The 23,017-nt window shown below is 53.7% G+C and overlaps 1 protein-coding gene across 1 annotated transcript in view; it reads right to left on the bottom strand.

The window, feature by feature from the left end:
- The window catches only part of COL23A1 (collagen type XXIII alpha 1 chain), a 307,076-nt gene that overhangs the window by 23,795 nt on the left and 260,264 nt on the right, over positions 1-23,017 (bottom strand). Inside the window, exons 5-6 of the mRNA XM_073221168.1 lie at positions 20,096-20,122; positions 1,214-1,240 (exon numbers count right to left, since the gene is read on the bottom strand). Coding sequence (XP_073077269.1) covers positions 1,214-1,240; positions 20,096-20,122 — 54 coding nt within the window. The remainder of the gene's footprint in view (positions 1-1,213; positions 1,241-20,095; positions 20,123-23,017) is intronic.

Genomic DNA, 23,017 nt, shown 5'->3' on the forward strand with positions numbered 1-23,017 from the left:
AGAAACACACAGAAGCCTGTCAGCCCTTCATGAGAGCCCCAAGGAAGCTCCACACCTCAGTCTGCTGTATGGGGGAGGTGGGGGGTTGGGGGGTCACCAGTGAGGGCCCACTGGCACCTCTCAGCAGAGACAGGAGCACATGTCACTCACCGCAGAGAGCAGGCCCGCCCTGCGCAGCACCTGCTGTCAGGTCCCGGTGAGGAGGCTGCTGCCCCCAAACCATCCATTATCCCTTCAGCCCGTAATGCATTGGCTCTTCCATTCATTCGACAACTACCATCCAGGCAGTCAGTTCTTTCCTCTCTCCTTTAATAATGCACATGTCAACTCTTCAGTCATCTGTTAGTCCATTCGTTTCTCCATTCGCTTGTCTGCTCAGCCATCATGCATTTATCCCTAACTCACTCACTCTTCCATGCACCCAACTGATTCTGCCTCATTTGACTGTTCTTCCATCCATGCATTCATTCATCCATTCAACCATTCAGTCATCCTTCCATCCATCATTCATCTGCCCATGCTTGCATCTATCCATCTAGCCAGCCATTCATAGATTCATTCATCCATTTATCCATCCATCCTTCCTTCTATACATGTATCCTTCTATTCACCCATCATCCATCCATCTGTCCATCCTTCCTTCTACCCATCTATCCATCATCTGTGCACCATCCATCCATCCACCATCTGTCTGTCTATCCATCCGTCCATCCACACCCAATTATTTATTTAATTATGCTGTCTCCCTGTGCAACTCATTCATTCTGCTGAAGATGCCTGTGGACCACAGGGTCCTGGCCAGGGTGTTGAGAACTCATCAGCCCACCATACACCACTGAAACCTTGAGATTGTGGAGGGATGTTCCATGTGTGAGGCCTGCTAGGAGGGGCTTGTATGTTTTGAAGGCTGACTAGACAGCAGGGATGGTGCTGTCCACAGATCTCCATGTCCCTAGCATCCCTGTGTGGAGGTTTAACGGGCCTATTTGACAGACAGAAGCTTCAGGCTCTGGAGGTGACGAGGCCTCCTCAAGGTCACACGGTCAGCAAGCGGTAGAGCTGGATTTGAACTCAAGTCTGGCGCCTAAATGGCTTCCCTCTGTGCTGAACCAGGTTCCCAGTGGCCCTTGCACTCTGGTGCCCTGCGGTCACTCCCAATCCCACAGTGGCAGCCCATCACAGGACCACCTAGAGTTGCCCTGTCATCACTTACAGGCTTGCCATCCAGACCCAGTGGCCCCTGGAAAACGAGAGAGAGAGCAGAGGTTACACACGGGAAAGGTGTTTCCTGTGTGCTGTATGACTCAGAGGTGCTAGTGAGTGACAGGAGACCAAAACCTGCCCTGAGCCCGTGGTCTGGGTACATTTCACGTGGACTCGGGGTGGGGGCATTTGGATGTTGGGGGACTCTGGCTGCCCAGATCCCCCTCCTCTGACAACAGAGCCCCATCTCTTCAAAACCAGCCCTGTCTCCACCCAGGTACATGGGTACAGGACCCCATTCCAGAGTGGTGGGTTCAGGAATGAGCACCATGTCTGGGACTTAGAATAATCACTGAGCTCTTTCAGGGAAAGGGGGCTTTCTCCTGATGGGGCTACGGCTGGAGCTCCTGGGGGCACCATTGGCTTGAGAAAGAGCCAACAGAGAGGAAGGCAGAGCTGAGAGATAGAGAGAAAAACGGGGCAAAGGGCCTGGTACTCAAACTACCCTTGCACATTTTCATTTGTCAGTTAATAGTTTCCTCCCTTATGCCAGTTTGACTTGAGCTTCGGTTATTTACAATGTGTTAGGAATGGACTGTGTCCCCCCCAGTTCACATGTGATGCTTTAGGAGGTGGGGCCTTTGGGAGGTGATTAGGTCATGAGGGTGGGGCCCTCATGAATGGGATCAGTGCCCTTATAAAAGGGACTGCAGAGAGCTCTCTGGCTTTCTCTCTACCATGTGAGGATACAGCAAGAAGGTGGCCATCTACCACCCAGAAAAGGGCCCTCACCAGAACCTGACCACGCTGGCACCCTGATCTTGGACTTCTAGCCTCCAGAACTGAGAGAAATAGGTTTCCATTGTTTATGAGCCACCCAGTCTGTGGTATTTGTTACAGCAGTCCAGATGGACTAAGACATAACCAGAAGGCTCTTCTAACTCCTTGCATTGCTGTGGCCTTTGCAGGCAAAAGTCAAGGCTGAGAAGCAAAAAAACACAAAGCAACTGCCCGGGGCCTCTGTGGTGTCTGCAAAGGGCCAGCGATCACTGCACAGCAGCCCTCAGGGCCCTCTCCACCACTCACCCCCCCACCCACTCAACAAAGTGCACTCCATGGGGGAGTGTGGGAGAATCCCACAGTGGGGCTGCAGACTGGTCCATCTGGTCTCTGCCAACCCACGTCCTGCTCACCACCACCACCTCATCCCCCGACACACATTGCCCTCGACTCCAGCAAATGGGCTAGGCAGCTCCACTCTCCCAAGCCTTTGTGCACACTGCCCACCTGCCTGGCACACCCTTCTTGCCTTTGTGGGTCATCTTCAGCTCAGTTACCCCCTCTTCCACGCAGCCCTCCAGTCTTCTCCACTTCCCCAATTCAGGCCATCTGTCCCTGCACAGCATGTTTTCTAACTCTGCACATCATGCAATGTATTGCTGATGTGTGGTCTACGGACGTCTACCAGTAGACCCAGGAAAAGGGCAGGATCCCTGTGTCTCCAGGGCTCTGGTGAGGCCTGGCACGGAGCATGTGCCAGTAAATGTGCGCTGAGTCCAGCTGAGGAAAGGCAGTGAGAAAGATGAACCATGTGCAAATTCATGATACATTGTGGTAAGTGAAGGTGCAGGACAGACAAAGGCCCTGCCAGTTCCGAGCAGGGAGAGAGTGTGGGTGGCTTTGGGAGGACTGGAAAAGGTTAGGGAGAGCTACGTTGGAAAAGTAACATTTGGGGATTTGGACATAGCAAGTGTGCATGTGTGGGGGGCACTGTGGGCAGAGGGAACAGCCCGGCAAAGGCAGGGGTGTAGCTGCAGGGGGCTGGCAAGGAGAGGGCAGCTCGGCCTCAGCATCAGAGCCACCCTGGTCTCTCACTTGGGTTTGTCCGTGTCACTCCCTGTGGCCTCCACTGCACTCCGTGACCAGTGTCAGAGTCTTCTGCCAGTCAGTTGCCCTGGGTCACTGTCTTCCTGAGCCCAAGCTCTCTGCTTCTCTCCCACCTTCATGCCTTTGCTTGGGCTGTTCCCTATACTTTTAATGAGCTTCCCGGCCTTCTCCTCCACCGGTGAGAGCAACTCATCTTCAGAGAAACTCTCTGGCTCTGGCAGGCTAGTCTCTCCTTCCTCAGCTCTGGACACAGCCTGGGAGTTGGTGACGCTGCCTGTTGGGTCCAGCAGTAAATGGCTGGTTTCTCTGGCTTGACCTCCAGGCTGCCCTGAGGAGAGGCAGCCAGTGTGCCAAGTCCCCAACTGCTGCAAAAGTGGCCCCTCCTCTAGGGCCTCACAACAGACAGGAAACCAGGGCAGTTCTGAAAATTGGCTCTTAAGTGCTTCTGGCAGCCAGCCTCAAGGTCAGCTGAGGGTCTGCACATCAGGGCAATTGCCTGGGGGCAGGTCAGGTCCCAGAGGACAGGAAGTAGGGTCATTACAAAGTCTTGGGGGTCTAGGCCCTGGGGGCCCCTGGTCAGCCTCCTACACTTAGACCCTCGGAAGCCTCCGCAGGGCCATGTTCCCCTGGGCTTCTCTACCCCTGGCTGCTCACCCAGGCCTGGCCCTCTCTGCTGCCCCAACACACATGGGCCCAGTCCGTCCTGGGTCTCCTCTGGGGGCCCTCTGTGGTCCCCTACTTAGTCTGAAACACCACCGCAAACCGGTAAGGCAGGTGCTGTCACCCCCGTCTTATAGAGCAGGAAAGAGGCCCAGTGAGGGAAAGACCTTGCCTAAGGCCCCTCAGCCAATAACAGGCCAGGCTGGAGGCCAGGACGTGCTTCGGTGCTACGTCCTCTGTGCGTGCAACAGCAGCCCACCTAGCCGCCAGGCCGCTCTCTCCCCTCTGGTTGGCTGTGCCCCTTCCAAGCCTTCCCTGCTCTGTCCCATTGCTCCCTGGACCTCGCCTGTGCATGGGCCCCGGCCACCTCATCTGACGTGGCCTCCACCTTAGGCTCTGTGCCCAGGCCCCTGGGTTCTGCTGAACTGAGCTCAAGTGCAGCACAAATCTGGCCCTTTCAAAAACCTGCATGGATTAAAAAATCTGTAATTTAGACCAAAATGAAAAAGAGACAAAGGTGCAGCTTAGAACTAAATAGAGTTCTTCCTGTGCTGGGCGGGAGGACACAGTGGGGCTCACTGTTCAGTTGCCAGTGGCAGATGGGAACAGCAAGCAGGGCCTGGATGGGGTGATTTGTCCACGAGCCTCTGATAAGGGCTGGAACACAGAGCAGGGCCAGGCCTGAAGGACACAGGCATCCTGCCCCTGGACCCGCTGAAGCGGAGGCTCCAGGGCATGACCACAAATGTCTGTTGTTTCAGAATCCACGGCATCTCCCTTACTGCGGCCCTGGGAAGCAGGCACTGCACCCCATCCTGCAGAGGAAGCTGAGTCAGAGGGACTGTCCAAGGGCTGAAGCGGGCCCCACTCTCCACGCAGTGCTCCCTCTGCTGCAGCAGGGGTGACAGATGGCCCTCCCAGGGGACCTGGGGTGGAGCCTGATGGACCTTGACTTCCTTTTGGGATCCCTGGTGTGTCTGTGCCTACCACTGAGCAGACCCTGCTCCCTGGGCAGGGCTCTCTGAGCCCTCTCTCACCCTAACCCTCTGCCAGAGGGAGTGCTGGATCAGACAGACACACTGGCTGTGTGACCCTGGGTGAGCCAGTCAACCTCTCTGAGCCTCAGCATTCTTACCGCCTTTTCTTCCACAGCAGGCTTTATTCCATTTTTTCCCTCTAAACTCTGCCACATGCACAGGCTCCTGACAGCCCTTGGGATTTGGAAGGAGCTGCTCCAGTGGTTTCTCAGGTATATCTGGTGCCTGTTGAGGCCCTGTGCACTGCCATTTATCACACTGTTTCCTGGACCCAAGCTGTGCTTTTCTATCTCTCTCCACTGAACAGAGTCTTGCCTCAACCTGGAGCACTACTCGTTCTTCAAGGCCCAGCTCAACTGGTCCCACTTATGGGAGCCTCCCCAGGAAGAAGCACCAGCCACCTAGTGCGTCTGCCACAGAGCTGGGTCTCCATCCTTCAGCTGGAAAGCCCTGTGGCTCCAGGAGATATGCAGAGTGGTCGGAGGAGGCAGGTTCTGGATTCAGACATACCTGGGACCAGATTCTCACTTTCCTACATGCTGCTGGGTCCCTGGGCCTCGCCGTCTGTAGCAGGGAGGTGGCCCCCTGCCTTGCTGACTGTCTGTGTGGGTCTCTGGCAAGGCGCTCTGTGCATTGAGTGAAGTGTGCATGTGAAGTGCAGGAGACAGGGTAAAGCAAAGCTTCCCTCCTCCCAGCTCCTCTCTGGGGGGTGGCACTGACCCCAGTGTCTGTGTGACCCTTCAGGAAGCAGTCTGTGCCTGGAGAGGCACAAACACAGGGCCCTTGCTTATTTTTAAAGCTCTGTGTGGGCTGAGCAGTACCCACCTTTGGGTCCACTGGCCTTTGGGTAGCAGGAAAATAGGGTCCCTGGCAACTGTGAGGCATGACACAGTCAGCCCTCCTCACCCTGGGTTTCAGGAAAGCCCCACCACACACGTGAGCCCTGGGCACCATCCCCGTGGCACTTCCCTGACTACTGCCTGTGGGCTTTCCCACACACTGCACTGGAGAACTTTTTAGAGTGCAAATCTGACCTCACTGCTCTCCTACTTGAGCTCTCTGGGGGGCTTCTCTCCTGAAGGATGACATCCAGACTTCATAGTCTGGTGCCCAGAGCCGCCCCCCCTCCCACCGCCATCACCCCAGGCCTGGGCACTGAGCATGTGGCCTGGTTTGGTCCTGCCCAGGGCTGGGGCTGCCTCTGATCCATCCCTGGCTCCAGGATGTCTGCTGGGTTGATGTGAAGCACACAGAACTCTAGGTGCCCTGCTTTTCTAGAAGTGTCCCCTGCAGAAGGCAGCCTGGGATGTTCCACTGGCTTGGACTCCAGAGGGGGCATCCCTTGTCACCAGCTGTCTCTGGAAGCTTACCAAGCCAGACCTTGGGTGCCCCTTCCGGAGAGGGACCTCGGGCCTCTGTCTCCTGGGAAGGATGCTGTCTGTCATCTGCCAGCTCCCATGCACCTGGTGGTCCTGGAGGCCTCTTTCTAGTGTGTGAGAAGCCCCTAAATGGCAACAGGCCAATTTTCCCACCCAGGGCACTGCTTACATTTGGGAACACAGAGCTCTTGGATTAGAGGACTTAAGAGTTTTAAACAAGTGAGCAGGCTTCTAGCTCCCGACTGAAGCAGAGGGTGCTTTGGGCAGTGCCCAGGGCCACACCCACCACACAGCCAAAGGAAAGTTGTCTCTAATTCCCGGGAACCCCAAATTGCAGCTGTGTGTGGTTGGATCTGATACAAAGCAGATTCCCCCTGCAAACCCAGAAACCCCACGTGTAAATATTTACAGAGCAGAGGGTTCCAGCCTGGCCAACGGTGGGAGCCGACATGGAGCCGCAGACTTGGTCTGTGGGGGTGGCTCTGGGCTCACCTCTGAAGGCAGGCAGGAAATCTGCGTCCAGACAGGTCCCTGAATTTTCTGCCTGGGGAAACAGCTGACCCTTGGAGAGGTTGCTGGGTGACCTTGGAGTCAGCTGGGTGACCCAGGAGTCACGGAGGTGGGGACTCAGTGGGAGTGGGGAGAAAGCAAACATCCTGGCTGTAAAGTCAGATGAACATGTCCAGTTTGGGGGCATGATTGTCCTGGAGGAGGCTAGGCCCTAGGCTGAGAGTCCCCAGCAGACAGTTCCCCTACATACTGCCTTTTCCAAGCTGGTGTTAACAGTTAATTGTTTTTTTTGTCCCAAAGCAGAATGTTAAAAGGCTTGTCTGGGGAAAGGGGTTCCATGATCAAGTAAGTTTGAGAAACACCAGTTACACCCTGTGACATAGGCTTCTTTCATTCAAGACTTGTCTGAGCTGTCTTGCAGGTCTCCAGGAGGGCGGTGTTCCTCACTGGACCCCTCATCTCAGGGCCTGGCTGAGCCTTAGCAAAGCACCGGGGGTGGGAGGCTGTGTAGACTATGGACCAGATGTTCGCATGGGCTGGAGGGAGGCCCTGAGAGGGGCAGAAACACCCCAGGGGAGAGCCCGGGGCTGGTCTGAAGGGGTCCAAGGACAAACACGGGGTACAGGGTACGGTCAGACGGGACTGAGGAGGGGCAGGGTCCAGGCCGAGTGTCCCAGTGACGACAAGCTGCTTCTGAGCATAAGGAGATGGTTCCGGTGCGCTGGGCAGTCTGAAAGAGCAAAGCCCCAGCCTGGGTGGAGGCACAGCCACGGTTCCATCAAGGCAGCCCTGATCCGCCCTAGACCACGGGGCACCCCCTGGCAGCTGCACCCTGTTGCTCCCCCCTCCCGCCACTCCCCACCCACCTGCCTCTCATTGCATGTCCCTCAAGAGGGGCTAGAAGGAAGGGCACTGGGGCAGCCCACAGAGTGAAGGCGGGCGGGCTTTGCCAGGGTTCTGGCCCCCTTTTGGAGCCTCAGCTTCCCCAGGGCGTGTAACCCCGAGGGTCAGATGCCACAGCACAGTGCCTGTAGGTGCCCACCCCTGCTGGCTCCCGCCCCTGCCTGATCAAAGCCGTGGAATTCACAGGAGGTTTTCAACGCTTTTGCCCTCCGCAAAACCCCACAGCTGTTTACAAGCCTCAGTTCTGTTTTAAATCACTCTTTCCTCTGTAGGGCAGCTGAGATCCAGGATGTTTCCTGATGTGCAAGAAGCAAACAAAGCCTGGAGCTGCACAGGAGGAGCAGGCCAGGCGGGCAGGGCTCCCAGCCCCAGGCTGGCTCAGCCCCTGGCCTTCCTGAGCCACCCGAGTGTCCTAAAGCCTTAGTTTCTTCATCTGTAAAATGGAGATCATGTCCTTATCCTCCCAAATGACAGTTCAAGATAGGTTCCAAGTCAGTCTCCTTTGTCTCCTCTCCCAGACCAACCCAAGACACGAGACCCTGCAGGCCAGCCGGGTGGAGGCTGCATAGGGCAGGAGTGTGCATTGGTCCTGGCGGGGCCAGCGCTGGGAAGTGACCTTTGAGTGCCCAGCAGTGGGACGCTGGTCTGGGCCTTCATGAGTCTGCTCTGTCCCTCCCTCCCTCTGCTGAGAAGTCCCTAAGCAGCTTCCTCAGAGCCATCCTTTGAGGAAAATAAACAAGGGTAGATAAAGGGGAGAGTTCTCAGTGAAATAAGTTTGGGACATGGAGGATGGCGGCTCCACTGCTGAAGCCTCTCAGTGTTCAACCTGGGAGGAAGGCTCAAAGGGACCCTGCAGCAAAGGGGCTGCTCCTTCCTGTTCCGTGTGGCTCAGGCGCCCCCATCAGCAGTGAGAATATCTGCAGAATGGAACTAAATCAGCTAACCGGCTGTGCTTAGGTGAGACAGGGTAGCGCTCAGGCCGGCAGGGGCTGGGGCGCTGTCTTGCTTTCTGGCTGTAATTCACAGTGCCGGCTTCCACCGGGGAACGGAGCCCTGAAAGTGCACTTACTGGGACAGGGGTCCTGGAGGAGGGGCTAGACCAGGATTATCAGTCCAGGGCCCAGTAATTAAGGCCCAGATGTTGACAATTCATCAAACTACAAGGCTGTTGGGGTCTGGCGTCCCTGCCTGGGACGTGCACATTCCTGTGTGAACCCTCCATCATTAGGGTGGGTGGGCAGCCCCTCGGGGCAGGTCAGCACCATGTGGTTCTGATATCTCAGGCCAGGCTGTTTGCACACACGTGGGCCACAGCAAGACTGTCCAGGCTTAGCGATTTCCCAGATTGGAATTCCTCCCCAGGGAAAGGGAAGGGAGAGAGGCCTCCCACTTGGGCCCAGCCCGGCTGCAGCTTATGCCCTGGCGGCACACAGCTTCTCCCTGGAACCCCTTCCCTGGGTCTGGGGCACTGTGGAGAGTCACCAATCGCATCCCAACTCAGCAAGCCATGAGGCCTGGGTTGGGTGGTCAGGGGCCTGCCCACGCTGCTGCCCTCTGCTCCGTGTCTGTATGGTGAACGGCTGGCCAGGTATGGTTTGGTCCTTGCAGTTACAAAACAAAACAAAACTAACCAGATTAGTTGTCATATTTAAAACTTGTCATGTTTCACATAAATAGCCATGTTTTGGCCTTTTCTTGAAAAGCTGGGAGATCTTGCACTCTGGGGTTCACGTGAAGGCAATAGTGGCTCAAGTGCTTTTTGTCAGTCACCATCCCAGGCCACGGGCTCCCCACCCGACTGCCTCACACCTGGCTTGCTGTCCTGTCACTGGGCTGACCTGCCAGCTCTGTAGAGGCATCTGGGTTTGTAACCCTCAGCTTAGAAAATCTCTTGGGTCCCTTTCAGCTCTATGATTCTGTGAGGCCAGGAAGCCAGCTGGCTTCTATTTTGGGCCAGTGAATGTCCTGCATGGGCTGGAAGCAATTACACACAGGTGTCCGGGTCATACATCATAGCTAGAAGAGGTGGTGTTATGCCCTTGAACTGATCCCCAAATACCTGCTTAAATTACACATTTGCCTGTTACATGATTTACGCTGTTAGGTATCGAGAGAAAAATTGTTCCTGGGTAGGGTGGAGGGGAGAGAAGGGCCTGACTCTCACTGGGTGTGGGGGGCTGAAGGTGGGCCAGTGAGCTGGGCTGGGTCCTTCTGAGCCTCCACTGGTGGGGTGGGTTTAGCTCGGCCACATGGGGCTGGTCTGGTGGAAAGCGCTGGGTGCAGCAGTTGGGCTGGGGCGGCCATTCTGGTGGCAGTCCCCACTGGGGCGGACACCCAACAGGACGGCGCAGCTGACCAGGGGGGCCGTGGCCCTGGTGGAGATGGAGACGGTCTAAAGGGAGGCAACCTGCCTGGGCCAGCACAGTGCAAGTGCGGCTGAGACCCGGCATTCCCAGTACACCAGGGAACAGTGACCCTGCCGCAGACACTGCACGTGTGCTGCGGGGACTCAGGGAGCCCCGCCACACCCTACAGTGCCCCCCAGCCCCTCTCCACAGGGCCCTTTGCCTGCTTCTTCCCTGCCTTACTCAGGTTTGAGTCCTTGGTCGCTCCCCGGGCTGTGCTGTGGGCCCTTTGTGGTTTTCACAGACAACACAGTTGTTGTCCTACCGGTAATGAAATGGTTGGAACTCTTAGAAATTCCAAGATTTTGTGAAAAGTTGGATTTCCAGCTTCTCTTGAAATTTTGGAAGATGTGGTAATGATCGACCTGCATGGGCTGAATTGGGGCGCCCCCCTGCAGGTGACCCTCAGTTCAGCCCAGGCCCTATGGTTGCCTGTGCTGTCCCACACCCGGCCAGCCTCACCTGTTTCCTCTGCTGGCTGGTCCCTACACAGCGTCTGTGAGCTTGTGAGCCCACAGTTCCAGCCTGGATCATCTCTCTGAACGGCAGCCCTGTTTCTGGTCCCTCACCTTGTCCTCTTTTCTGCACTAGCCTCCAGCAGCTCCCTGCCTCCAGGCCCCACACGCCCATCCTTCCTGCTCCCTGAAGGAACAGGGACATCCAGATTGCTGCCTCCCCACACCCTGCAGAACTTGGGGTGAGCTGCATGACTTCCCTCCTCTGGAAAGTGGATGCGGTACGGATGGAATGGCTCCCCACAGGTGACAGCAGCTGGCCTGCAGTGTGGCACCCAGTGGGCAGCACCAGAGGAAGTGGGTGGAATGAGTGTGACTGTAATGTGCTGGGCCAGGAAGCTAGGAATGGAGTGGGCACGGAGCTGAAAGACACACACCCTCGTCTTCCCATCTGGACGCCGACCCTGAGCCTAGCCGTCAGGCAGGCATGACTGTTACCCTCCCTTCACAGATGAGGAAATGAGCTCGGAGAGGCCAGGCACGGCCAGCCCAGCCTGCGCCACCAGCCTGAATCTCATGCCTCGACCTTGCATGGCTCCTTCCTCACCAGCCCCCTGTGGCTTAGCAGCACCTGCCACCCCCTTCCCCACCACCCTCAGGACAAAGCTGCTGTGCCCCTTGGCTTGGCATTCAAGAAGCCTTCTGCCTTGCAAGTGCCTCCTTCCAGACTCACAGGTCACCCCAAGGAGCCTTCCCAGTTACCCCTGCTCTGCCTTCCTGTCATCTCCCCTCCCCACACTGACTCTGGGGGACGTCTGAGAGCCTCTGAAGTGCCCCTGGCTTGGGGGTGAGCCGGGCTCCTGACATGCTGTCCTGTTAAGTTTGATGGCCCTGATGGTGGAATGACTCACTCTTGTGGGAAGACGACCCACTGGGGCCAGTCTCTCCTTCCATGCCCTTCTTGACAGGTGGGTGGGCAGCCCTTGTATACCTCCTGTGATGGGGAACCCACTGCTTCCACTGGGTAGCAGACGGGTTTGCAAAGTTCTTAAGTCTGGTCCTCCCCTGGTTGAATGCCACTGCAAATTCCCTCCATCTCAAGGCCCCTGGGGAGGCAGCCAGCTGGCCTGAAGAGGCTGGGTGCTCCAGGCTACTGGTCTCAGGGACCCCGTCCCTCACTCCCCTGTTCTCTAGCCAGGCTGGCCTGTCCTGGGTGCACACTGTCTCGGCATCCTCTGCCTGGACATTCCTCCTGCAGGAGTGACATGCCCACTGGTCAGCACCTGCGTGGCCTGACCTTGGCTCAAACCTCCCGCCCATGGGGCAGCGCCTCTGGCCCCCCTCCTCCAGGCCAGGCTTGGGTTGTTGGCCCTGACCACAGCACATAGCAAGGTTGGAATTCACATGGAATTTGCTTCTCTCTGCTGCTCAACCACAGCCTCCAAGGGGTAGAACCCCTGGATGTCTTTCTTGCTATTGTACCCCAAAGGCCAAGCAATGTCCCTCATACACAGTGAGAACACAGCAAATAGTTGTTGAATGACCCCAACTCTCAGGTTGACCCCTCTATGAATGCTGTTCAGTTTCCCGTGGGCTCCGGTTCCTGACCTGGGATCACCAGAGGGCGCTCGTGACTTGCAGAAGGCTGCCTCGAATGCCTGACAGCGCCTGTCAGGAGCTACAGCCTGGGTGCTGGGCACTGGGGCCTCTGGCCCGAAAGGGATTCATTCCTTCAGCCTCAAGGGCTCCTCCTGCTGGGGTCAGGGACCATCACAGTGGCAGGAACTGTCACTCACTGAACCCAGCCTGTGTGCCCAGTGCTAGGGCCCCCACCTGGCTCCCCAGGTGGCCAGAGTTGGGTTAGGGATGGAGCTCCAGTGCCTGACATGGTCTAGAGAGCCCTGAGGCCCTTTCTCTTTCCACTGCAAGGGTAGGACATCGGTTTATCTCCTGATTTCAGGAGAAGCCAGGTGGACCAGCTTTGTACCCAAATAACTGCTTTCTCTCAAGTCTATTTGCTTGGAAGACCAGAGTTGCCTGGATGACCTGGTGCAGGTCTGGGTCTGTAAACATGCCCTCCCTTGCAATGGGGTGAGGGCCATTTGCTGCCCCGGGAAGCTGGAAGAGGTTCAGCCTGTAGCTGATCTGGAGGGCTGCCGTCTGCAAAGGCATCATCACCCGCACGCCTGCAATGTGGTGAACCTTCCCCGCAGGCTCTTGAGTGCAGTCCCTGCCAAGTGCTCTTTCAGAGGGGCATGTGGGGAGGAGTCTGACATCTGGGGCCTGGGGCTCCTGGCCACTACCAGGAAGATGCCAAAAGCTGCAGAAGGTGGGCAAGGCAAGGCCTCCCTGGCTATGGGGCACAGCCTGGAAGAACGGGGTCCAGGTAGGTTGCAATAATGTGCAGGTGACGCCTGAACCAAGAATGTCCCTGCGAGGATGGAGTGCAGGGGGGCAGGCTCCAGAAATGAGAGCTGGTGGAAGCTGGGAACTGAGGGTGGGAGCAGCAGCTCAGGCCTCCTGCCCTTTGGCTGCCCCCCAGGTAACACTTGAGGGAACCCAAGGCAAGGGGCCTGGGTCAGGGGGCCCTTTCTCATAGGCCAGCTGTGTCTCCCCAGCTGTGTCCTGAGGTTCCAGTGTGGGGGCTATTAGAGGGGCTCAGGAATTCTGCTTTCATCCCATCCCCACTCCACCCGGAGTCTGAGGAGCTGGACGGCAGCCTCGCAGGGGTCAGATGAGAATGAGACATAAGATGTCAAAATCTAAACTCAGATGAATTTGGGATATTACAGATGAATCACTTAACTAATTACATTTTTACAGTCAAAGCTGTTTTTGAACTATGAGAGTACAAGAAAGCACATGAATGTATGGTGCTCTGTGGTCCTTTTTTGTTCACTTGATTAATTCCAAGCAGTCTAACTGAGTTATTTATTTCAAAATTGGTCCCAGGCTGGGTCCCTGTCTCATAGACCACAGTTCAGCTCTGAGCTTGTGCTGTCCTCGGGGCCCAGGCTGTCCGTGCCCCTGTTACTGACTGTGGAGATGGCGTGCAGCTCCTGCACCACCCTGGACCCCCACGTCTTTAGCCACATGGGTCCTGGGGGCTTGAGGGCTGGGTACTTCCAAGCCCGAGGAGTTCTGGTTCTGGTCCCCCACCAGCTCTCATTTCTGGAGCCTACCCCCCTTTCACTCCATCCTCACCAGGATATTCTTGATTGGCGCTTCACCTGCAAATTACTGCAACTGCCTCCTACTTTGACTTCCCTTCTTCCATAGCCAGGGAGGCCTTGTCACTAGGCACATCTGTCGACGTCACTCAGGGACTTCCATGGCCTCCAAACTCTTCTGCTGGCTGGGTGGCGGTCCCTTGACTCAGAATTACCTTCTCTCCTTTCCTTGTCTGCCCTCAGTGTCACTATCCCCCAGCACATGGGACCAATGGTACCCCCTGCCATGTTCATGGTGCCTATGTTTGTCCTGCATGAGGTGTCCTCCCATTTTGTCCTCCTGCTGAACTCCTACTCATCCCTCAAGACGTACCTCAAATGTCCCTTTCCTCTGAGACCTCACTTTGGGCCCCACTCTTCCTCTGTGGGGCCTAAAGCCCTGTCTGTATGTGTTACTGCACCATAAGGGTCCTTGTATGGGAGCCTTTCACTGTTTGGGTTCCAGGGAGTGACTGGGGAAGGCCAAGAGCAGTGTACTCACCACTGTGAGATCTAGAAAAGGGTAGAGTCCCTCTAAGCCTCAGTTCTGCAATCCACAAAATGGGCACAGATCATAATGTATAGGGATGAGATATGCTTTAAAACTCAGAAGTGCCACACAGGTCTGATTCCTAATATTCTCACCAGGCCACGCCTCACACTTGGCAAATGTGGACACAGAGGCTTGGAAAGCCTAAGTGGTGGCCTAAGGACAGAGGTGGCTGTGGTCCCTTGGCTGGGTCCTGCTCCGTTCTGCTGTTCCTTGATATGGACAGGACCCTAGCCAGTTAATGGAATAACACATTTCATTACAAGGCAGATTTTTTTCTTCCTAGTTTACATATGAATGAGGAACAGGAGAGAAGGTGGGATGAAGAACGGGACTTCTTTAAGTTAGACTTGGATTTTTGTCTTTGCTTTTATGGAAAGCAGGAAAGGGTCTTAATAACTTGATACTGGTGGGTGGAGTAGGGAGTAAGCTGCAGGGCCGCACCTAAGCAGGGGTGAGGAGGATCAATAGATAATTCACTCCGCATATCTGTTTCTCTAGGCGGTAAGAGGACAAGGACCCTCCCGCCAACGTGCAGACAGTCTGCTTACTGACAGGGTGTGATGGAGGAGAGTCCTCGGCCAGTGCTAATCACGTAGGTGGTCCTGAGTCTCGGCCAAGCCTGTCAGCCCCTGAGCTCAGCTTCCCTGTCTGTCAAGAAGGGCCAGCCTCCCAGGGCGAGAGCAAGTGTGAATGTGCAGCCAGCAAGCACTCCATGTGTGCGATTGCTCCCCGGGCATGCTGGAAGGGGTCCGTGGGGATACAGGGGACAGTCCTTTCTTTGGGTTCCTTCTGGGGGAGTCTCTGAGACCTTGGCAAGGCTCATTTCTTAGGGACAAGTGGTTTCTACAAACACAGAGCCAAGTTTCCTTGGTTTCCTGCCACTGTCAGCCTCTCACTGTGGCCTACATGATTCTCTGCCGTGTGGTCCCAGAGACCCTTCTGGCTCCACCTCCCACCATTTCCCTTTCATTTGCTCACTTACTCCAGCCACACCAGCCTGGCAACTGGGACACGTGGAGCTCGTTCCAACCTCACGACCTGTGCACTTGCTTTTTCCTCCAGGAACACCTACTCCCCAAGATCTCTGCATCTGTTTCATCATTTAAGTCTCAGCTCAAATGCCATCTTCCCCAAGAGCCTTCTGGTGATTTGATCCAAATTATACCCACCCATCCACTAATTTATCCATCACATCCCTGCTTTATTCTCTTCCTAGCACATTTCACAGTTTGAAGCTTTCTTGTTGGCTTATTGGCTTCCTTATTTATCATTTCTCTCCTCACTACGACAGGGAGAGGCCTTGTCTCTCTTGTTTGGTCCTTTCCAAAGACAGAGAAAAGCATCAGCACAGAGTCACTGACCAGTGGTGTTTCTGAAGTGGGCCTCCTGGGCCTCGGCATTGCTGGCCTCACAGCCTGAACAGTCTTCTCATACATTCAAATGCAGAGAAATCTTAAAGCCTTGGAAGATTTACCAAAAACATATTTTTTCAAGAAAAGTTTCAATTGCATTCCAAAGGTGTAAAACAAACCAGAAAGTCACCAAAGCTCAATATAACAGTCAAAAAAAGTTTGAAATACCAAAGAAGAAAAATGATGTCATGCAAATAGGAGAGGAAAGAATCTAATGTTTCCTGTGCAAAAGTCAAGGAGCAGGCAAAATTGAGCTTTGCAGAAACAATTTTCATTTTAGACAGAAGCCACAGTTTGGAGAGGAAAAAGGAGTCTGTGAGAAGAAACCTCCAGGAAGGTCACAATGACCCCTAATTGTTCCTCTTCTCTATCCCATGACAAATTGGCTGTGTTGCTCCCCATGCTCCCAACAGCTCCCCAAAGACTGTGACTGGGATCCGATCCATCTTTGTGCCCCCTTAGTACACGGCACAGAGCATGATGCCTTCAAGACCTGCTGAACACAGCCAAACCTCCTATTTATGAGATGACAAAATCATTTTGTCAATATAAATGCTGATTATTATGCAAAATGCAAAAATGCTGCACCTAGGGCTCCTCTACAGGTCCTACCTTTGACTCACATGTTCTGAGCACAAAACTTCCACTATGCTGCCGATTCTGTGATGTTTGCTGTCCCTGGGAAAATTGGGACCTGGAAACTCTCAAACGTGAACATTTCTTCTTTAAATGCTTATACCTACGCTTGCAATTAAAAGGCCTACCACCAGGTGGCAGTTAGGATTACACAAACTATCAAACCTAGTTTAATTTCTTAAAACTGTACTTCTAATTAAAATGCACTCGAAATTAAAACAAGCTACATACAGATACACATATATATTTTAACCTATCATATTGGCATAGATTTAAAAGTATAATAATACCCACATTTGGCTGGTGTTTGAGGACACATGCACACACTGTTGGTGGGAATGTAAATTAGTACCGCCACCTGGAGGGCAATTTGGCAATACACATCAAAAGCCTTAAACATGTGCAAACCCTTTGGTCCAGCAATTCAACTTCTAGACATTTACTCTAAGGAGATAATCATGGAAATATACCCACATTTATTCCCAGGATGTTGACTATAAGGCTAAAATATATGCTAATATAAATAATATAACTTGAAGACAGGTAAAATAAATTATATATGATAAAATACTATGAAGCTAATATGTTCTATCAGAATTCTTGAAGACGTGGAGAAATTTCAAGCTATATTAAGTGAAAAAAAAGAGGCTACAAAAAAGTATGTCCACCGTAATCCCATTCGTGAAAAGCAAATTCGCACGTAAAGGAACTCTGGGAGAACAAATAACAAAATATTGCAGAGACTTCTCTGTGGTTGGTAGGATTATGGATGATTGCATTTTCCTTTTTTGTGCTTTTCTCTTTTGGGAAGATTTTATAATAAACATGCTTCTGTTGCCATCAGAAGAGAGCTATTAATGAACCCTTGCAGCAGAAAGGACAGGCTGGCTTCTGTACAGGGATGCTTGCGGATAAGATGGCCCTGGGCTCTTGACAGCCCACAACTTGCCCCACAGAAGCGTGCGTTTGGCTCCTAAGCCCCTGTCCCCCTGCCACTACTATGCGGTCCACGTACAGATCTGGTTTCAGCTGGTCTCGCTTAGGGGAGGGGCCAGTCTAAATTAATCCAGAATTAAGCCAGCACAGTCTTCACCACAACCCTCCTGCTTGACCCTTCTTGCTCTTACTTTCCTTTAGGAAGTGACATATTTTTAGCACAAAGAAAAAAAACTCTTTCTCCAGGCTGATCTTGAAGCTTACTAAACTGCAGAAAAAACCTTTTTCTAAAAGCTGACCATCCTCAAAGCCATTTTCCTTTTGAAACACTGCAGATGTGTGTTGGTAGTACAGAGTAATTTTCTAAGCTCATTTTTCCTTCTGAGGTTTCCTGTGGTGAGGGAAGACAGCGATATTACCAAGGCAGTGCTGTGCCCCGCGTCGCACTGGGGCTATGTGTGCGCCATCACACCGAATCTCCCACAGCAGGCTCTGAAATGCATGAGTCTGCACAGCTGAGCCGAATCTGACCCACTTGATGCCTGCGGACGGATACTCAGCACAGGAGGTGCCTCTGGTGGCCTGGGCCCTCATTCCGCGGTCGTCCTAACCTCTGGGATGACCATACGAGGCAGTCTGCAAGCACAGCCCGGGCTGGAAACCAGCCCCTTCACAGGCCAAGAGATCTGGATTTCAGCTCAACTCCTGTGAGCCTAAGGAAGTCCTCCCATCCACCCCCTCTGCCAGAATGGGTCTGCTTTCCCTCCTTTTGTGGAGTTTTTTTATGTGCAAATTTGCTTTTATATTTATTATTCTAAAAATGAGATTATGGTGGACATACTTTTTTGTAGTCTCTTTTTTTCACTTAATATAGCAGAATTCCTCAAGAATTCTGACAGAATGTAGTAGCTACATAGTATTTTATCACACATAATTTATTTTATCCATCTTCAAGCTATATTATTTATATTAGCATATATTTTAGCCTTATAGTCAACATCCTGGGAATAAATGTGGGTATATTTCCATGATTATCTCCTTAGAATAAATGTTTAAGGTATGGGTGTCACCCGTACCCTGTGGGCCTCATGGAGGAGATAGCCAGGGCAGCACTGCCAGGACGAAGGTGCTTGGAAGCACACAGCTGGGGGAGCTGGCTGGCTGCTGTCACTGCAGGCACGGACACCCTAACCCAGCAGGAGGCAGGGCCAGACCAGCCAGGAAAGGCACCCCGATCTATGTGGAAATGGACGTGTGTGCACAAACTGGAGTGGGGTGACCCCAGGAAAAGAGGCGCCCTGGCCCTTGTGCAGTCCTGGGTGTGACACCAGAGTCCCAGGAAGTTTGACAAGGTCCCCTCACCTAGCCTGGCCAGGCAGTGGGGAAGGCCCGGTGGGCTCTAACCTGCTTCTTCCCCAGAAAGCTCCCAACTTCATGCCAGATGGACATGCTCACATCCATCTCTCTGCCTCCCCACCTCAAATTCACAGAGCCCCGTCGCTGGCCCAGGTTCGGTGCCAAGCACCTCATATGCTAAAGCTCAGACTTAATTTGGGACAGCCCTGTACCAGCCCCAGGAACCTGACGCTCATTTGCCACCAGGGTTACCTCCCGTATTCTGCAGCCCCTCCAAGGCAGGGCCTCAGCATCTGGGTGCTCCAGGCATCATGTCACTTCACCTGAGCCTCAGCTGCTTGCCCAGGCTTCACAGCCAGTGAGTGGTGAGGGTGGGATTCAAAACTGGCTGCCTAGCTCGGCACCTGGACTCCAGGCACCCCCTGCCCTGCCCCCGTCCTGGCAGAAAGGGCAGTGATGAGGGAGAAGAGACCTCTGTGGGAGACAGACCCCCAGCGGCCAGTCAGGTGCCCCCTGTCCTTCAGCTGGGAAAAGTGACTCCCACCATTAGCTGGCATCCCCTCTGATGCTCGCAGCCAGGGAGAAAGGACTCCTGGTCACTGTGATCAGAGGAGATGTAGTGGGGGAAGTGGGAAGAAACCTATTCACCCAGGCACCATCTACTCCCGGGGACACCAGCCAGGAGGCAGAGCATGGGAAGACACACCCAGGTCTCCCTGGTGCTGGGGGCTGGACCGCCTTCTCTGGCCTCCCGGGAAGTAGGCCCCTGCGGGACTGGCCCCCCTCCCCACCCTGGCCTTTGCCCTCCACCACCAGCCTGTCCTGGCTCTGGACAGATCTGCTCATTAGAATGGCCTCGAATCAATCAACATTTTCCTCACTGAATCTTCATGGCCTGAAGAGACAGAACAAATTGTCCTCCAACAGGACTGTACTGCCCCGTCTCTTTCCACCAGGCTCACCCCCTGCTCTGATGGGTCAGGGCTTCTGGAGGCTGTGGTCACCGTCCTGAGCCTCTGTGCAGGGCACCACAGCAGCTCAGCCACCTTTCATCCTGCTGCTTATGCAGCACTGGCTCTGCCCTGGGCTGGGGATGTTGATTCCAGGTACAAGGTAACTTCTAGGTTTAATTATAAAAGATCTGAGAAGTGATGGCACCACAAACTGGAACCAATCAGTCTCCAGTTCCCGAGTGGTGAGAGGACACAGTGGGCTGGCACAGGCGGCCCCCTGCCTACCGGGAAGAGGGCGCTCCATACAAAGGCCTGGCCTCTGGGCTTAAGGCTCACATACTGGGCAGGAAGAATGACATGGGGTGGATTCGGAATGCCGAGGGCACTCCTTCTGGAAGCCCCTTTGCTCTGCTGGCGGTCCTGGCCCTGCAGATCTGCACTTTCTGCAGCGTCACCGAGCTAATGCTGATCCCCTCCACAGAGAGCAGAGCCATAGGGGGGCAGTGGTGCAGGGGGAGAGGCGCGCAGACAAAGTAAATAAAGGAAGAATAGTGGCTTGAGAGAAAAGGGCAAAGAGAGCAAAAAATAAATGGCAAATTACCGGGTAGCCATCTCGTCCCGACTGCCCCTGTGGTAATTAATAGGTCATTAATAATCAGACTTTCAGCAGAGAACCATATGGCAACACTTAGAACTCAGTCAGGGCCCCAGATCCTCCCACGATCTGCAGGGTTTAAGCGGAGGCTGATGGTTAGTAACGGACTCCCTCAAGGCGGGGGCTCAGCACTCTGCCAGGTCTGGAGGATGCAGCACCCGTTTCCTGCCTCACAGGGCCAGGCTGGAGGGGCCCCCAGGGCACACAGCCATGTGTAATCTCCCTGTCAGCTGTAGCACATAACGAAGACCACGTGGGGACGTGGGACTCCAGAGGGCAGTGCCACAGCCATCATGGAAAATGCTCCTTAAGTTGGGCCTAGAGAGCAGAGAGGGGCTTCCTGCCTGTAGCCTCTGGGATGAGGTCAACTGAGGAAGACAACCTTGGAAGCCAGAAGATGGGGCCAGGGGCATTCATTGCTACTGGATGCTTCTCTGCCCCCACGTGCTTGGAGCACTGACTGCCTGGCCAGTGTCCCACACATAGGCATCCATCTCAGGTTGCAGCTTTAAAATCCTCTATTTGTTTAAAACACTTTATAGTTTAACAGCCAAGTTACAAAAAAAATCACTCCATAGCCCTCTCCCTTACACACTTCAGCAAGTTCACACAGGCCGGCCTGCATGTGACAGCCAGGAATGACTCAACAGTAAAAGTGCTTGTGGCTAATAAATCTACACATTCTTGCTGGCTTCTTTTTGGCTCAGTGTGGTGCTGGTACATGCATCCAGGAGCCCCGATTCCAAAGGGTGTCGGGTGGGAAATGGATCATGGCAAGCGGAAGTAAAAAATACAACTCCTCATCTGAAAGGAATTCCTGTAGAAGGTTAATTTTGGCTCAAGCTGACTGTCAATGTGCTTCCTGAATTATTTATCAGGATTTATCAGGTTCTGAAAACTGCCAAGATGGATCAAAGGCTGACCTGTCGTGTGTCTGGGAGCAGCAGCAGTTTCCGGGGCACTGACGGTCCGCCCATGCTGCTCAGGCAGCCAGTCCCGCCCCAAGCCCCTCTCAGACGCAGTGCCCTCCCTGGCCAGCTGTGTTCCCAAGGTCTCAGCTGCCCCAATCTGGACAGTGAAGCATATTCTGGCAAAGCAGAAAAACGGACCCCGGGATCTAGTGATCAAGCCCATTCTTAGCATAAATGCCTGAAGCCCTTTCTGCCAAAACACATGAGACAAAAACATTTAAATAGTCAACTGCTACAGAGCATTTGGAAAGCATGGGCACGGTGCTTGCATCTCTGTGCACCAGCTTGAGCCCAGAGATTTGGGGAGGGGCAGCAAGGCTCATGCCAGCTCTCTTGGAAGGAAAATGGTCCCAGAATGCTTCACTGGACAAGTCAAGCCCATGCAATTCTAATTCTGTGCTTGCATTCATCTGCCAAAAAAAAAAAGGCCCTGTTCAGGAATGATTTTTTTTCTTTTTTGTTTTTTAGGATACACACACCTCTCTAATCAAACATTATTTTCATGGCATTGCTATGGAGAGAGAATAAAATGTCTTATCTTTCAGGAGCCGAGAGCATAATCCAGGATACTTACGGGAGGACCTGCAAAACACAAGCAGAGAAGCCACAATCAGCACCAAATGGAGAGAGGGTCCCCTTGTACAGGCTGGCCCCTCCCTCACACGGCTAATGGCCACCCTTCTTGCAAGGCTTTGATGCTGTCACCCGCTCCAAAGCCAAGGGCAGGGCAGAGGCAGCACATTTGTCTTAGAGGTTGGCATGTGGACGGTGGTGACAGTCACCTGCATGTCGGTTCAGGCATTCATTCATTCCCGGCTCATGGTTCATGAGTTTTGGGTTTTGGCAAGTTGGGTAGGAATCAGATCGGTTCCTGCTTGAAGGATGAATTTTGGTGGAATTCAAAGTGCCACCGGAGGCAGGGCAACCTTTTCCTCCAGGCATGGGGAGCTGCCTGGTGCTGGTGGCAGGGCAGCGGGATCCGTGAGTTGGAAGGCAGGTAAGAAGGACCGCGTGTGGGGCTGGGGAATGAAGGGAGGGCGCTGGGATGCACCAGGGGAGACTCCTGATGCTGCATTTATTGGTGATGAGGAGGTGTCAGCAAGACCGGGGGAAGGAAGAGACTGAGGTCCACTAGAGGCTCAGTTCACTGGAGGAGGGGGCGTGTGAGGGGCTTCTATGTGCATATCAAGATCCCCAGGAATTCACCCAGCAGTGGTGTTGGAGGGAGGGTTGGAGACCCAGGAGCCGAGACCCACTAGCAATGATGGGGGGCACCTGGGATCAGAGATGACCTCAAAGATGCTGACGCATTGCCAATTGACCCTCCACTCTGGGGCCTGAGGGACCTTTTCGAGATGCACATCTGATGATCCCAGCCCCACACTCGTACTCCTCACTCTCCCATTGTTCCTAGGACTAAGGTCTGGATTCAATTCCCTTTCCACCCTTCCAGGCTGCCCCCGCCTCCACCTGAGCCCTCTGAGCCAGTGGGAAGAGAGGCATTATTAAAAGAGAGTGGGGGGCAGACTGGTGACTATCCAAAAAAAGTAAAGCTGAATCCATGCCTTGGCATGAACCACAATAAATTCCAGAAGGATCAAGGATTCACATGTTTAAAAAAATCATAAAAATCCTAGAGACAAATATGGGAAAATTCCTTTGTAATGGTGGAGAACAGCAGGCTTTTCCAACTACAGTTCGGAATCCAGAAGGCATACAATAAAAGTCTAATCCAACCATATAAAAACAAAAATATCTGCAAGGCAGGAAGCACTGTAAGCAAAGTCAGCAGCCAAAGCCAAAGATATTTCTAATTTATGTCATAAAAGCCAGATACCTTGGTATAAAAATGCTCCTAAAAATCAACTCTAAAAACATCAACAATCCCGTAGAAAAA

Source organism: Manis javanica, chromosome 14 (genome assembly GCF_040802235.1).
Source record: "Manis javanica isolate MJ-LG chromosome 14, MJ_LKY, whole genome shotgun sequence".
Taxonomy (NCBI): Eukaryota; Metazoa; Chordata; class Mammalia; order Pholidota; family Manidae; genus Manis; species Manis javanica.